This window comes from Eptatretus burgeri, chromosome 10, assembly GCF_056783735.1.
Source record: "Eptatretus burgeri isolate ZD-2024b chromosome 10, Ebu_testis_v1, whole genome shotgun sequence".
Classification (NCBI taxonomy): Eukaryota; Metazoa; Chordata; class Myxini; order Myxiniformes; family Myxinidae; genus Eptatretus; species Eptatretus burgeri.
The window spans coordinates 73,259,630-73,274,474 of NC_140970.1; the positions used below are offsets into that span (position 1 = coordinate 73,259,630).

General features: G+C 40.6%; 1 protein-coding gene across 3 annotated transcripts in view; it reads right to left on the reverse strand.

Moving 5' to 3' along the window:
* Window positions 1-286: 286 nt before the first annotated feature.
* The window catches only part of LOC147018869 (C-X-C motif chemokine 10-like), a 31,965-nt gene continuing 17,406 nt past the window's right edge, over window positions 287-14,845 (reverse strand). For all 3 annotated transcript variants that reach the window (XM_085898982.1, XM_085898981.1, XM_085898980.1), the window contains 3 exons: window positions 8,880-9,009; window positions 782-908; window positions 287-547 (listed from right to left, as the gene is read on the reverse strand). In XM_085898982.1, coding sequence (XP_085755108.1) covers window positions 542-547; window positions 782-908; window positions 8,880-9,009 — 263 coding nt within the window. In that variant the 3' untranslated portion in view covers window positions 287-541. The remainder of the gene's footprint in view (window positions 548-781; window positions 909-8,879; window positions 9,010-14,845) is intronic.

Consider the following 14,845-nt stretch of genomic DNA (forward strand, 5'->3'; position numbering starts at 1 on the left):
GATGCTTTGTAGAAGAAAGGGGTGCGTGCAAAGTTAGTAGAAGTTGAAAAGGCACATTTGGCTCAGAGAGCTGCAACATCCACATGATTTATAGCATGAGAAGCTTAAAAGGAAGAAAAGTGGTGGAGACAGTGCGGTGCTTTATCACAAGTGCAGCTTATCAGACGCTCGCTTGTCGAATATCTGCGGAATGAGCTCCCAAGGACCCCGCTTAGCCTTGGCTCTGACTGTGGCCACCAAGCTGAACACATTTTATAACTGCCTCGAAAAGAACAAAGAACAAGTGTGCACTGAGATTTTTTTATTTGATTCATTCATTGGTTCATCGGCAAATCCGTGCCCCACAAAAATGATACAGCCATGTGCTAGATCTATTGGCAGGCAGATAGTACGCAGGTCATTTGTACATCTCTAACAATAGATGTCGATTATTACATCTCTAACAATAAAAAAAACAACAAACAATTGGTGTAAATACAGTAGATTATATAAGAGCCATGCATTATAATGATGTTAAAAATGTCGACTTCTTCTTGAAGCTCTAACCCTATAATACAAAAAAAAAATAGGAAATCAAAAGAGGTGCATTAGGGTTAGGGTATTGGTCATGGAAGTACACTGTGTTTGTGATGAGTTTACACAAATATTAGGGGAGATAATAATACAATGGAAGATTTTGTCTGGCAACAGATTAAAAGGGGAAAACCACAAAATAATTTAAACCCCAGAGCCTGGGATGATCGCCTGCAATCTCCCCTACATGTGCGTTTGTAGCCCTTACCAACTTTGCTGATCGACGTCGCATATTCCGACTTCTATGGCAGCGCCTATTCATTTTTTTAAGCAGATTTCTAAATGATGTGCTTTTCGGATCCAAGCAGAACTCCGATCCAGTGTAAGTCCGCACTCTGCAAGAAAACAAATATAAGGGGTTAGTACTATCGCTCTCGTCTTTCTGGTTTTTTTTTGGCACAAGTCCAGTTATATCTATGTCAGCATGTGTATTATTCTTTATTGCAAAGCAGCACAGGCATGATGTAGGTTGAACGACCTTTTATGGCTGTGATCTACTGTCCAACAGCATTCATTCTTTGGTGTTTGTGTTGTTTGCATTGACCGGAGATTGTTTTCTCTCCTTCGATACATCGCACCCTTCTCTCAACCTTGTGATTGTTGTTGTATGGAGATGGCTGTCATTCGTTTCAACCTTGCTTTCGTTTTGGCACACAAGTTTGAAAGTTTGCAACAACATATTATCTCCACAATATGACTACGTTTTGTCTCTGCACCTCTATCAAGATTTTTTTTAAAAAAAATTCTGATCCTAAGTTAACCTTTAACTTCATGCCAATATATTTGCTTCTCTTCAGTACGTGCCATCAGACTCCCTGCCAAAAACCTTGCCCTTGTCTGTCCATGAACTTTTACCAGCCTCTACTCCTGCGCCGGCTCTGACGGACCCTCCACATCCTTGGTTGTAAAAATCCGACCTTCACAAAGTAAGTTTTGGCAGCTCAGATTTTGAGCTGTTGGCCACAGAGGCACCAGACGGCTCTGTGACTTCACCTTGATTGAGCTGTTGTGGCTATTGGATGGAGGGACTGGGTCCTATTGAGTAGAATATCCACTTGTGGTGTAATCATTCTGTCCTTGAAACATCGGTGTGCAATGAAAACTTTTCGACAGAAATAAAGTAGTGAAAGCTTCTGGAGAACTTTTGCACATATTCGAGAAAATAATTGTGTACATCCCGAAGAAAATGTGGTGAAATGCAGGTGTCTGTGAGTGTGTGTGTGTGTGTGTGTGTGTGTGTGTGTGTGTGTGTGTGTGTGTGTGTGTGTGTGTGTGTGTGTGTGTGTGTGTGTGTGTGTGTGTGTGTTGTTTCAGTTGGGAATGGGTCGAATTTCCATTTTTAGGCATCACTATGTGAATGCAAGGTGTGAAAAGTATGGGTAGGGTGGGGGGAGCACAGGGTTTGCGGGGATGGATGAGCAAAAAAATTGAGAAAAGCAAAGGAGATCAGGAAAGAGATTGTATGAGGCACACCAGGGAGGAGAAGGAGGTGTGTGTGTGTGTGTGTGTGTGTGTGTGTGTGTGTGTGTGTGTGTGTGTGTGTGTGTGTGTGTGTGTGTGTGTGTGTGTGTGTGTGTGTGTGTGTGTGTGTGTGTGTGTGTGTGTGTCATTGAATGTGAACTCCAGCACCCCTGTCTGTTTGTTTGTGTGCAGGATATCTTCAAAAGTTATGCACGGAGTTGGACGAAACTTGATGGACAGGTAGGGTATTTGATAAGGAAGAATTGATTCGATTTTGGTGAACATCCGGATCCGATAATTAATTTTTTTTTTTTTAAATGATTCTTTATCATTGAGGAATGGGGCCAAAAATGATATACTGTGTGGCGCGGTATCTCAAAAAGTTGGGTATGGATTATGATATTGCAAAGCTTGGTGGACGAGTTGGTTCGGTGACGAGAACAAGCCAATTCGGTTTTGGTTAAGGTTAGCAGATCCAGATCCGGTCTATCATTGGGATACAGAATGTAAACTAATCAGCCTGGCAGAGGGACACACTCTACCGAGTGCAGTTCTAGTTTATTATTTGTTCCCCTCCACTCGATATTCGAAAGCCCATCAATAATAATGCAAACTTTTGAGCTTGGATTCCGAAGAGTATAAACTGTCTCGTTGTGATTAACATCACGTTTGTTTCTACTATCACCCTGAAGAGGAGGTAGGCCATTACAAAAACAAAACAAAAACAAAAAACAAGGCAGTTTGAAACTAGTGAACCCCATGAGGTTTAGTTCTTTGTGTTTTGTTGGTTTGCAATGGGTTCCCTCTTGCCTTCTTTATTGATAGAGTTACGGATTTGGTGTTGCCTCTTCAAGTTAGAATTGTGTATCGATGTTTTGGCAGATGAAATTTCTTATGGCTTTTTGGATGCATATTGTAGCTTTTATGAACCTGATTGATTGTTGAACTTTTTGTTGTTGTTGTTGTACAAAAAAAAGCTTTATAATACACTAGCGGGGTGTGCTTACACATTGTGTAAGCATGCGAACCGTGTTTCCCCATTGTCTCGGGCCCCTCATCTGCATTTGATTTTTCATCTATTTTATTTACTTATTTATTTATTACCCTTGCTGGAGGAGGGGGTATTACATTCAGGTCCGTTTGTTTGTTTGTCTGTCTGTCTATTTGTTTGTTTGTCTGTCTGTCTGTCTGTTTGTTTGTTTGTCTGCACAGAACGTTAGTGTTTTTCTCCATAACTGCTTGTCGGATTGAGATGAAATTTTCGCCATCGGAGCAACTACTCATGTGGAATGTTTAATTGATAATTATGACATCATAGGTCACGTGGTGTGGCAGCCATGTTGGAAAAACAGAAAAACGTTGGACCTCGACATCTCTGAAACTGCACCAAGGGGAAAAAATAATTGAAACTTGGCACATGGCAAGTACTCCCCATGGGGAATGTGTGACCTTTTATGACATCATAGGTGCCTTCATTATGACATCATCATTGCATTATGTAGAACACTACATCTGATCAGTATGATAATTTTTGAGGGTCATCTAGGGATAAAATGGTCCATCGAAAAATATTTGATGACGTCATTGGTTACGTGATATGGCAGCCATATATATATATATATATATATATATATATATATATATATATATATATATATATATATATATATATATATATATATTTTGTTTGTTTTTGTAAAAACCTTCAAAAATCTTCTCTGAAGTGGCTGAACAGATCGAGATGAAACTTTACATGTGTGACTGCCTGTCCATGAGGAACAAGAGGTTCACACATATGATGTCATTGGTCACATGGTTAGGTAGCCATATTGGAAAATTCCCTAAAACCTATAAAAGCTCTTCTTCTCCAGAATGGCTGGACAGATCGAAGGAAAACTTCAAACACATGTTCCCCAAGCCATGGCTGTACAAGTTTGTGAAGGAATAATTGACAGGTCACATGGTTTGACCACCATATTGGATTTAAGAAAATATTAAATAATGTTTTCTCTGGAACAATTCAATTGATGTGTAACTTCACAATTATGATCTCGTAATGACGGGGAATATATGTTTTAAATTTCAACTTGATCAGACACATGGTCTGGCAGCCAGAATTATTTAATTTTTTGATCTGGTTTTTTTTTGGGTTTTTTTTAATAAGGCTCACTTGGCTGTGCCTCGATGGGTTTGAAGGTAGAGAAGTAGCAGCTGAAATACAATTCCTATCCAGGTTCCTGCTGATGACTTCATCTTTGCTTTTTGCTTATTTTGGTTCCTTCTGATTACTCCATTGCAGGACTGTACCTATTTGGTCTTCCATTTGATTTGAATTGAATTTATTTTAATCCCATTCTAAATTCAAATGAATAATAATTAAAAAACGTCATGGGTCAGGGTCAGCTGTCCAATCAAAGGGGGGTTGTATCAAAGCAGGACATCTTGGTACCCGGTCATCACTGCCAGCAGTTATACAGTGACAGTTCTCGTGATGCTGTTATGAATTGTGTAACACCAGTACAAAAACGCCACACAAAGTAAGTCCTGGCAAGGGTCTGCAATCTCTGATTGCTCTTTTTCTTGTTTACGTTTTCATTGACAGATGCTTTCCGACAGTTCTGTGATTTTTCCTGGTGTATCGGCTTCGATGTCCGTCGGCACACAAAATTTCCGTGCTTCCCCATTGTCTTGGATCGCTCACCTGCATTTTTTTCATTTATTTATGTTTTCATTTATGGATGTTGCTTGACGATTATGTGATTTTTTTTTCCAGTGTATTGGCTTAGATGTCCATGGGCATGCAAAATTTCAGCTTTCTACGTCACCCAGAAGGTACTGATCTTTAATATCAGTCAATCAGTCAGTTGGTCAGTCAGTGGTTCGAAAGAACTTTATATATTAGATATCTTTTTGTGAACAATATTTAAGTTGTGGCAGAAGGGCCGGCAGGATAGGTTAAAAGTATGTGCGCTCACCTTAGAGCTGACTCGCTTGGGTTTGAATCTCAACCCAGCTATCTCGGCAAGGCAATGCATCAATGAGTTTGTGCACTGTTGTCCATTGGAAGGATGTTTCAGTTGGAGGACCTGTCTGCCAGCACTGGTTGTTCATGAATGTTAACAGATACCATGGTGTCTTTCATGAACATATGCGAGTTATTGCGGCACCCTTGAACAAATTACAACTTCATGGCACTTTCAGTTGAATGTGAGGCTTAGTCAGCTGGTTCATGATGGATTTGGGCCAAAAACGACCAACCACACAAACAACTTGGAATAATTGAAGCCGTTAGTGAAGTTGTGGTTGCAGTAGATTTATTATGTTCACCCACTCTAATATATGCCTGGTGTTGGCTTAATGGTTCTGGGGGTGGGCTTGGGATCCTAGGATTCCGAGTTCAAATCCCCCTTGGCTGTTGAATTAATACCAGGTGCAGTTGACTCTGCCTGTCATCCTTCTGAGGTCGACAAAATGAGTGCCAGCTTTCTGGTATCCTGTGTCGGAGTGATGACCTGTCCAGGTTTGTACCCAATAGCCAAGGAGACTGCTGAGGCAGCACCAACACTCTGCACAGAGTATGGTCCAAATGGAAGGATGGATGGATGGATAGATGGATGGACTCCAATATACATTTACATTTGTGGGTGTTTTTAAGATTATGCACTTGGTGAGGGAACAAAATGATATGGACATCTTCTGATGTTCTTGATTGCAACCTTTCCTGGGTTATATGGGGATGCATGTAAATGTTTGATCTATGTGAAATTGTTGTCGCCATCAGATAGTAAATGTATAATGATGAAATTGTCCAAAGATATAATGAAAATGTTAATTAATTATCTATTCTCCCCTATTGACTGAATCTGATTCCACGGAGTACATTGTTCTTTAGAGGGCATGCAATTCATCAAGAAGAAGGGCATTTTGGCCAAAGTAAATCAGTAAATAAAGATTTTTGCTCATTCACCATTGAAATTGTACGAACACCAGCCTGATAAGCCCCCATAAGCAAAAGATCCCTGTTTGGATGGATTCTTTAAAGATAATTTTACTCAACATAGTTCAGTATTTCCCTCATTAGGAAGTGCGAGTGGCAGATGTGATCTGATAACCCATGGTGAAATCAGCAAAGGAAAGACCCATAGGGAAGTACTATGCCTGTCGAGCTTTATGCTTTGAAAAAAGGCAACGATTTGGTAAAACAGCCATTTAATGTTCTAACTGAGTGCTGAAGAGTTGGATAATTACCTTCGCATTCTGCGAAAGGTTATGTTTTGGTCGGCGTGTATTTATTTATTTATTTATTTATTTGTAATCTTGTGATTCGTATAACTCAAAAAGTATTAAACCGAATTGCATGAAATTTGGTGGGATGATTGGTTATTAGCCAGGAAGCATTCGATTAGATTTTGGGATCGTTCGGGTCAAAGGTCAAGGTCAAGGTCACGAAAAGGTCAAAATCGTCTTTTTACAATAACACGGTCAATTTTTATTCAATTTGCATGCAACTAACGCCAAAATGTTCAGAATTCAACGCCTCATCTTGTGATATGCAATATGACACAATGATGCCCATACTCTTGTTACCGGTTAGGGGTCAAAGGTCAGGGGGTCACGACCTTGAAAAATATGCGGTTTTTGTCATAACGCGGTCAATTCTTGTCCGCTTTACATGAACCCAGCACCAAAATGTTCAGAATTTAATGCCCAATCTTGTGACACAATGACGTCATAACACATGTCACCGGTTGGGGTAAAATGTTGGTGGGGGGTCACGCCCTTGAAAAAATGCGGTTTTCGGCATAACTCAGTCAATTCTTATTCGATTTGCATGAAACCAGCATCAAACGAGATTACCTTCTCTTGTTGAAACGTTGTATTCACCGAGCTTGCGAGTGAAGACTCGCCAAAACGACGTGAGTTGATTGTTGTTTAGTCCGTAGCCCCCGAAAGTCGGGGGGCGGGTCATGACATTATAGATATGTGGTTCGTGTCATAAGACCATTCATATGAAACCAGTTCCCCACACTCATCCCAAGAACAAAAAAAGTAGTGGCGGCAAAGGTATGCGCTCTATGAGTGCCCGTTCTAGTTGCAAATGCATGGCGTTGCTCCTTGGGAGAGGGGGGGGGGGATGGATCTGAGTGTTTCATACAAAACCATCCTTGTTTGCTTTTTTTGTATGCAGTGTCGAGGCTTGTGGAGGACCGAGCACACATCACTGATCAGTATGATCAGACCGAAATTAACAGTAGAAACAGAGGTTGATAGTGGGTACAGAGCATGGAGAGGGCAGAGGGTGCAAGACCAGAAAGTAAGTGGTGGAAGATAGAAAGACCAATGACTTGTCTGCGATGTGAAAGTGATCGGCCCATAAACTCAGCTTCTTGTTTCTTTGTGCGTTGAACACCCGAATATTTTTGGCAATTCTCACTCAGCTGGTTCTCAACTGCAAGGTCCTCCAAAGATTTTTGACCAATGTTGGCAAATTCCACTTCGATGTCCTAATCCTCGCATCGACCTCAGTATTTTTACCGTGTTTTTCACATGTTGTTTCTCTTTGAGCATCTTCCTATTTTAGTGTTATTAGCCCATCTTCCGTTACAGCGGGAGGTGGGGTTTTGGAATTGTGTGTGTGTGTGTGTGTGTGTGTGTGTGTGTGTGTGTGTGTGTGTGTGTGTATGTGTGTGTGTGTCTGTCCAGGCTGTAACTTTTCCTCCATTTCGGCTTTTGTTTTTCAACTCATCAAACTGTTTTTCAACTGTTTTTATCCCCCGCCGTGTGGCAGAAGGGGGATATTGTTGTCACCCAGGTCGTCCAGCTGTCCGTCCGTCCGTCTGGGCGTCAACATTTATAGCTGTGAGTGCGATAACTCATAAACTGTTCACCATGTCGATTTGAAATTTGGGTCACACATGTACCACCTTAAAAGGAAGAGCCCTATTGATTTTGGGCGTGGCCGTATCCAATATGGCCGACTGGGGTGGCCATCTTGAAAAAAAATGTTTTTTGTAATAAATGGAAAACCGCTTATCTGATTTCAATTATTTTTGGTTACTACGTTCCTCACCCCTGGGGAACTTTTTGAGATGATGACCAAATGGTGTCTTGTTTCCAATTCACCTCCCTCATTATCTGGAATATGTATGACCTTTTTCATTCAATGGTGGGGGATTCCCCATCTCTGATGGTATATTTCAACTTTGTTGTCATCAAATTTTCAAAAAATCTTTATTATGAGGATTTGGAGAAGAATAATTAATAATTGGGTCAAAATGTCAAAGGGCAAACTTGTAGTAATTATAAATAGCCCTTATTAGCTGTCTGTGCTGCACAATATTGGCTGCGTGAGATGGCAGTTTTTTATTTATTTATCATTTTTGTGATCATTTATCATACCGAATGACGGTGAAGCTCTTTTGATGCAACACCCTGCCTGCAAAGCATTCGGATGAAAACTTCTAGTCTAGCCTGGAATTGAAATGCCAGTGACAACATTGCCAAATGTGATGTTCAAGATTCTGTTGAAATAAGATGACTATTATGAATGTTCTCCTCTTTGAACCAATTTTGAGTGTTGCCAGCAGGGTGGGTTGCTGCATTCATGTGTGATAAGTCACATGCTGCCAGATAATTATGTGCAAACACTTAGATGTTGCAATATTGCAGTTCGGTTCTTCTTCAGCACTGTATTTGCTTCTGTTAAAAAAAAAAATTGGGGAAAACGTTCATGTTGTGCTTCTACTCGGCTGGTGATGTTAATCGCATTCCAGATGGTAAACTGAGCATGCATTGTATTGATCTCGTGTCTGATGTTGTGACATCATCTCATGCAGTCAACTCACATGATTTGCCACACTGGGCACCAAAATGTGGGTGGTGTCATGTTGAGTGTCTGCACTGAGCACCGTGAAATGGGGTATTTGGACAACACTCGGCAGCGGCAGCGAGAGCGATACGTTGGGATCGCATCACCTGATGAAGAAGCTTTTGGTTAGAAGCACATTCTCTGAATGCATTTGCATTTACAATGGTTTATCATTTATATGATGATTTATAATCATTATATCTGATTACATTTGTAAAAAAAAAAAACATTCATTAATAAAATTCCTATTCAATTTGGTTGATGTATATGCAACTCTGTGTAGGTCATACTGCTCTTCCAACCAACGATGAAAAAGGTTTCTTAGACTCAAGGGCATGAGATTAAGGGCAGGAGTAAGAAGGGTGTTTAAATTAAAGTTATGGGTGAGGTTAATAAAGCTAGTGTAGCACATAAAACCCAAATGCAGCTGTAATCATTCAAATTGTGAGAGAAGCATGAAATTAATCATGAATAGTCCTGAAAAGGAACATTTTTCAAAAAACCCATTGGACATCAAAAAAAACTTAAAAACAAATAGGGTACGTTCAAAGTACCTCGCACCCATGCCAAATAAACAAACAACAAACCCTCCAGCGCACGACATTGCCAGGGCGCCTGGCGATGCTGTCGTGCAGCACATGGAGACGGAATTGGGAAGGAGCGGTGTACAAGAATTGATTGATTAATTGCATAATTAAAATAAATAAATAGTCATTGTAAAATAGTAAATTTCTTAATGAATTGACTAATGGCATACCAAAACCACCACTGTTTCATCCGAATCTGTACCTTTCTGAAAATTATGTAATTCATCAAAAAATGAATAATTAATTGATTAAGTGGTTAATCAATAAATCACAAATACCCTTTATAGACAAATCGTTGTTCACTTTCATGTCCAAATATCAGCTTCTTAGCTCAAAAGGTGCCTGATATATTGCCCAGATGAGAAACAAAATAAATAAGTTAATAAAAATCGACATTAATTAATTGATTAATCAAAAATAAAAAAGTACCATTTTTCCAAAGCAGATCTTCACTTTTGTCCTCAAATTTCAGCTTCCTCGCTCAAAGGACGGCTGAGATATCACCCGGACAGACAAACAAACAAACATACGCGTTGCTCGGATATAGAGTTGGGAAGGAGTGGTGAACAAAAAAATGAAGATGAATCCTACAAAAACATTTGCTTTTGCCTCCTTTCCATTTGTGATTTCTTTCTCACTTTGACCTCATTTTTCACAAAGGTGTACCTCGTTTTGAGGAAAGTTGTTTGATTGGCTTAACGTCGAATAGACCTCGCATTGATACATAAAGATGACTTTAAATCAGTGCAAGAAGGTACATTCTATTATTTGGGGGAAGCCCTCCCAATATTGGGGATGGAGTCTTAAATTGGTAGATGTAATCACGAACGCAAATTATGTGTTAATAATCGAGATTTGTTATGCATTTGCCAACTTTAATTTTGTATTTAGCGGGTGGGACCGACTTTTTTCTTCCGTGACATCCCTACATCGAGAGTACTAGTGCACTATGATACCCACACTCTCAGTGGCGGAGAAATCAACAGGGTTGGCGAGTTTAATATTTTCATCCGAACCCTGTGACTTGTAACCCAGGTTCAAATCCCATATACCATAGGTGTGTTGTTCATTGTCCACAAATGCTCTTGTAATTCCTGCTAAACTGGTGCTGTTGATTCTTCTGAAGTCTTTTCCTGCATGTGATTTATGTACAAGATCCTCCATGAGCGTGAGATTACTACATCAAAATTAATTGGCTTTCTCTGTGTGAATTCCATGACATTTTGGTATTTTCAGCAGGAAGGAAACAAATAAGGACTGAAACATCGATGTGTATTGACCTTACGATATAAGCACCAAAAATAAGAGTCTTTTCAAATCAAGTGCTTCACCAGGTATTCAGTTCAGGAAACAGATACTGTTTAAAGCCTCATTATCTAGTTTGGCTATCATGTGTAGTTTTGCACATTTGCTATCTTATCTTTATTCATTTAGGAAAAATTGATACGCATGTCATACATATATTATATGTTGGTTGGTTGTGATCTTACACATACACAGTAATTGCTTGTAACTGGCTCGCTACCATGTGCAATGCTAAAGGCTGACCACACACACAGGATTTTACAATATCACTTCAAGGGTGCTCATAGGGATATTTGTTTTACTATTTTTTGATAATAATTGCTCAAATCGATTATTTTATGGAGGTTTCATTGAACGTATTTTAACATTGACACGTCAATTTTAGCACATTCGTTTCTGATTTAATTCTTTACATTTTCAACTAACAGGGTACCCGTGCTGTACGCACAGTTGGGAGCCCGAAGTCTCAAAAAAAGAACGTTTTGAGAAATTTTATAATTACAGCTGTACGATGTAAAGGTTTATTTATATAAGTTGGTTGTAAAGATGACATCTATTTGCCAATGTTTGCAATTACTTGTAAAAGTGATGACATCACTGGCCGACGGCTTGCTGGACAAAATCATGTCGGCTGACGTTGGCCTAAAGTCAGTGTGTTAGCTTAGCTGGGTTATCACACGTTTAGAACTGTCCTATATTATTAGGGCTGCGACTCATCACGAATGTGCTCTATACCCCCGCCAGGAGCGTCGTGGTACACTGCCAGTGTTTCAATGAATCGCTCAGAGCCGGTGGACCAGATTGAGTTTTCAGTGACTTAGTGAAAACTGAAAATAGAGAGGGGGGGGTGGGGAGAAGGATGAGGAACGAGGGAACTCTCTTTGAAATTGGGGAAGACGTGAGAAGTGGGAGAGCAAAGTTGTTTTATGAATGGATCTTCAGTCCTTCACCACCTTCGATGGTGGCTTGGGATCCTAGGGTCCTGAGTTCGAGCCCTGTTAGCCACTGAATTAGCACCAGGGGGTTGACTCAGCCTGCCATCCTTCTGAGGTCGGTGAAATGAGGCACCAGAGTACTGGAAATAGGGGCACTGCATCAGCGGCATAGCCACGCCCCTCGCCAATGATGCAACCACCAACCAAAAAGGCTGTCCATGATCGGAACCACCTTCGCGCGGTGCTAACAAGTAATAATTGCAATCTATGGTGAGGAAACGCTTCACTATTATTTACCGAATGCATTTCATGCTCAGAGGCTGCCCAATTATCACGTACACAAATATGGCTGAAATACGAAGGTATTTTCAGGAGATATCACGAGCTTAGGGTTCAGCATGGCAGTTAGCTGAGAAATGATGACGAAAAGTGAAAAGGTGAATAAAGATAAAACTTGAGGGCCCCCATCCTAAGCTCCTTGGGCCCCGTTGTTAATCCAGGTGTGAGGTGCAGGGACCCCAAAAGGTGCTGCACAGAAAATAATTTGGTGGGGTTGGCCCCAAAACTGCGGGAGTAGTATTGTGTAAAATCAATGTACCTTTCATGATGATGATGAAATTGATAACAATGGCAATGGTTTACTGAACCAGTGAATGTTTGCACATGCGGTAAATGGTGAAACTGCTAATGCCGAACCCTTGAATGCTTCACATGTGGAGAGAGAGTAGTTTCCTGCAGGTGGAAACTCCAAATTATAAATTTATGAAACTCCCCACCCACCTTAGGGTGGACAAAAAGCAGCGTCGTTCAGGTGGAAACTCAAAATCACAATTGTGTTAAAATATTACAGAGCCAGCAAATGATTCCACGTGCAGTAAATGGATAAAACTGAATGCTGAACCCATGAATGTGTTTACAGAGAGAGAGAGAGAGAGAGAGAGAGAGAGAGAGAGAGAGAGAGATAGAGATAGAGATAGAGATAGAGATAGAGATAGAGATAGAGATAGAGATAGAGATAGAGATAGAGATAGAGATAGAGATAGAGATAGAGATAGAGATAGAGATAGAGATATTGGATAGAATAGATAGATTTCATAGATTTCATACAGGTGGAAAATCAAACTGAGAAATTTATGAAATCTCCGACCCACCTTAAGACTCCTGCTTTTACTCCAAAAGCTTCCCCAGAAAGTGTGGCGGGGCTCACCCCAAAACTGAGAGGGTAGTTTGGGGAAACTGAGGGAGTCCTGTTTATTATTCCGATAATACATGGTCTCATGGTATAAACCACTGATTTCTGGTGCCCCCCCCCCCAAAAGTAAAGTGGCGTTAAATCTGGACTATGTGGGGGGCAATATATCAGTCCAAGACGTCTTATCCACCTCAGAACCATCGTCTCAGAAAAAACAAAAAACTAGAGAGTCCATAGAACACTTCACCTCACACAGACTTGAGAAACAAGGACGTAGGCATATGGGGCTTACGAGCAGCAAGTTTGATTGGTCAAGATGATCGAAAATGCCGTAATATTTTGTCCAAGGATTGCCAAACAGAAGGATTTTGAAAGTGCAAAATAGGAGATTTGTATTCTGCAGTGTTCAAGTATATAATTAATCTATACTAATGAATGTCAATGTGTGTGTGTGTGTGTGTGTGTGTGTGTGTGTGTGTGTGTGTGTGTGTGTGTGTGTGTGTGTGTCCCATAACTCCAAAACTATAAAACCTAACAGCCTGAAACTGCATGCAAACGAAGAAAACTCCAAGGAAGTGAATGAGTGAAAATTGGGTGTTTGAGTTAATTAAAACTCCACTTTTGAAGATAATCAACGGTATTAGCGAACGCAGTGAGCTTCATACTTAACGCGTGCACGTGAGAGAATAGGAAACAACAACAACAACACAATAGCCCTGGCTAGAGTCCCTTTATAGAGAGAGTAGCGACATAGAGGGTCCGGAAAAATCTAGTCACGTGATTGCGTGGAGTCATTTTGAGTCCATCGCGGACAGGATCGGACGCATATCGTTCAGCGTTTTAACGTTCCCGCTGTACGCAGCGGTCTCATTCGTGTTTTACATCGATTTTACGACAAAATGACAGGTTGTTGCGCCTTTGGGCGCACAAATAGAACGGAGAAGGGATTCAAGATGTATAGATGTCCATCAGATGCTAAAAGACTGAAAATCTGGGAGAACAGAGTCATTCGTGTTGGATGGAAAGCAACTTCTTTGTCAGTTCTCTGCCAGGTCAGTGTGATTGTGGTCATGGTCCCATATGCATATATTTGTGTGCTGCGAGTGAGACTGGCCTTTGCTTTGGCTTTCCAGGCTTGTTATCCATTGCTCGTGGATTAATTAGCACTTGAAGGGGAAGGAATCTTTATGTAAAATTAAGTTTGAGTTGGAGTCTTCAAGCTAGATCAATTAATATCGGGTCTAGATCATGTCTCCAAAGTCAGACTCGGACTCAAAGTCACTAAACTAAAGTCAAAACAAAGACGAATGAATGGAGAACGGGCTAACACGGCCCACTCTTCAAAGGCAGGGTTAGGGTCAACACTAACCCTAATTCTGACCCTAACCCTAACCCTAAACCTGACCCTAAACATAAATCTAACCTTAACCCTAACTTTTAAGAGTAGGTTATACCAAAGATTTAAAATCCATTGGTGTGGGTGTAGACTGCCAGATCTCAGGATACTAAACAGGTCGACACCCCATAGAAGCATAGAAGGGAGCCCATCTAACTTCGGAGTGTAGAATGGTCGGGACTGGCTTTTACCTTCAGGGAATGAGGAAAACATGAGGGAAACATAAGGGAAATGAGGGAAACAGGGAATGAGGGGCTGGGTGGGGTGGGCTACTCTATTTTTGGTGGGATTAATATTTGATCGGCAACATGCAGCAAAGTTTCGATTAATAATTTAAATATGAAAATTAAACAAACACAAATATATACCCACACACGATAAACAAGGTCAAGCAACTGCAGAAATACAAAGATAACTCTTAACATTGTATTGTACATTGTACACGTATAAGCAGGGAGGTGAGAGTTTGAGTCTCGCTCTCGCCTCCCTGAAATTAAAATGAGGCTGAAATAAGCAGCACGTGTACTT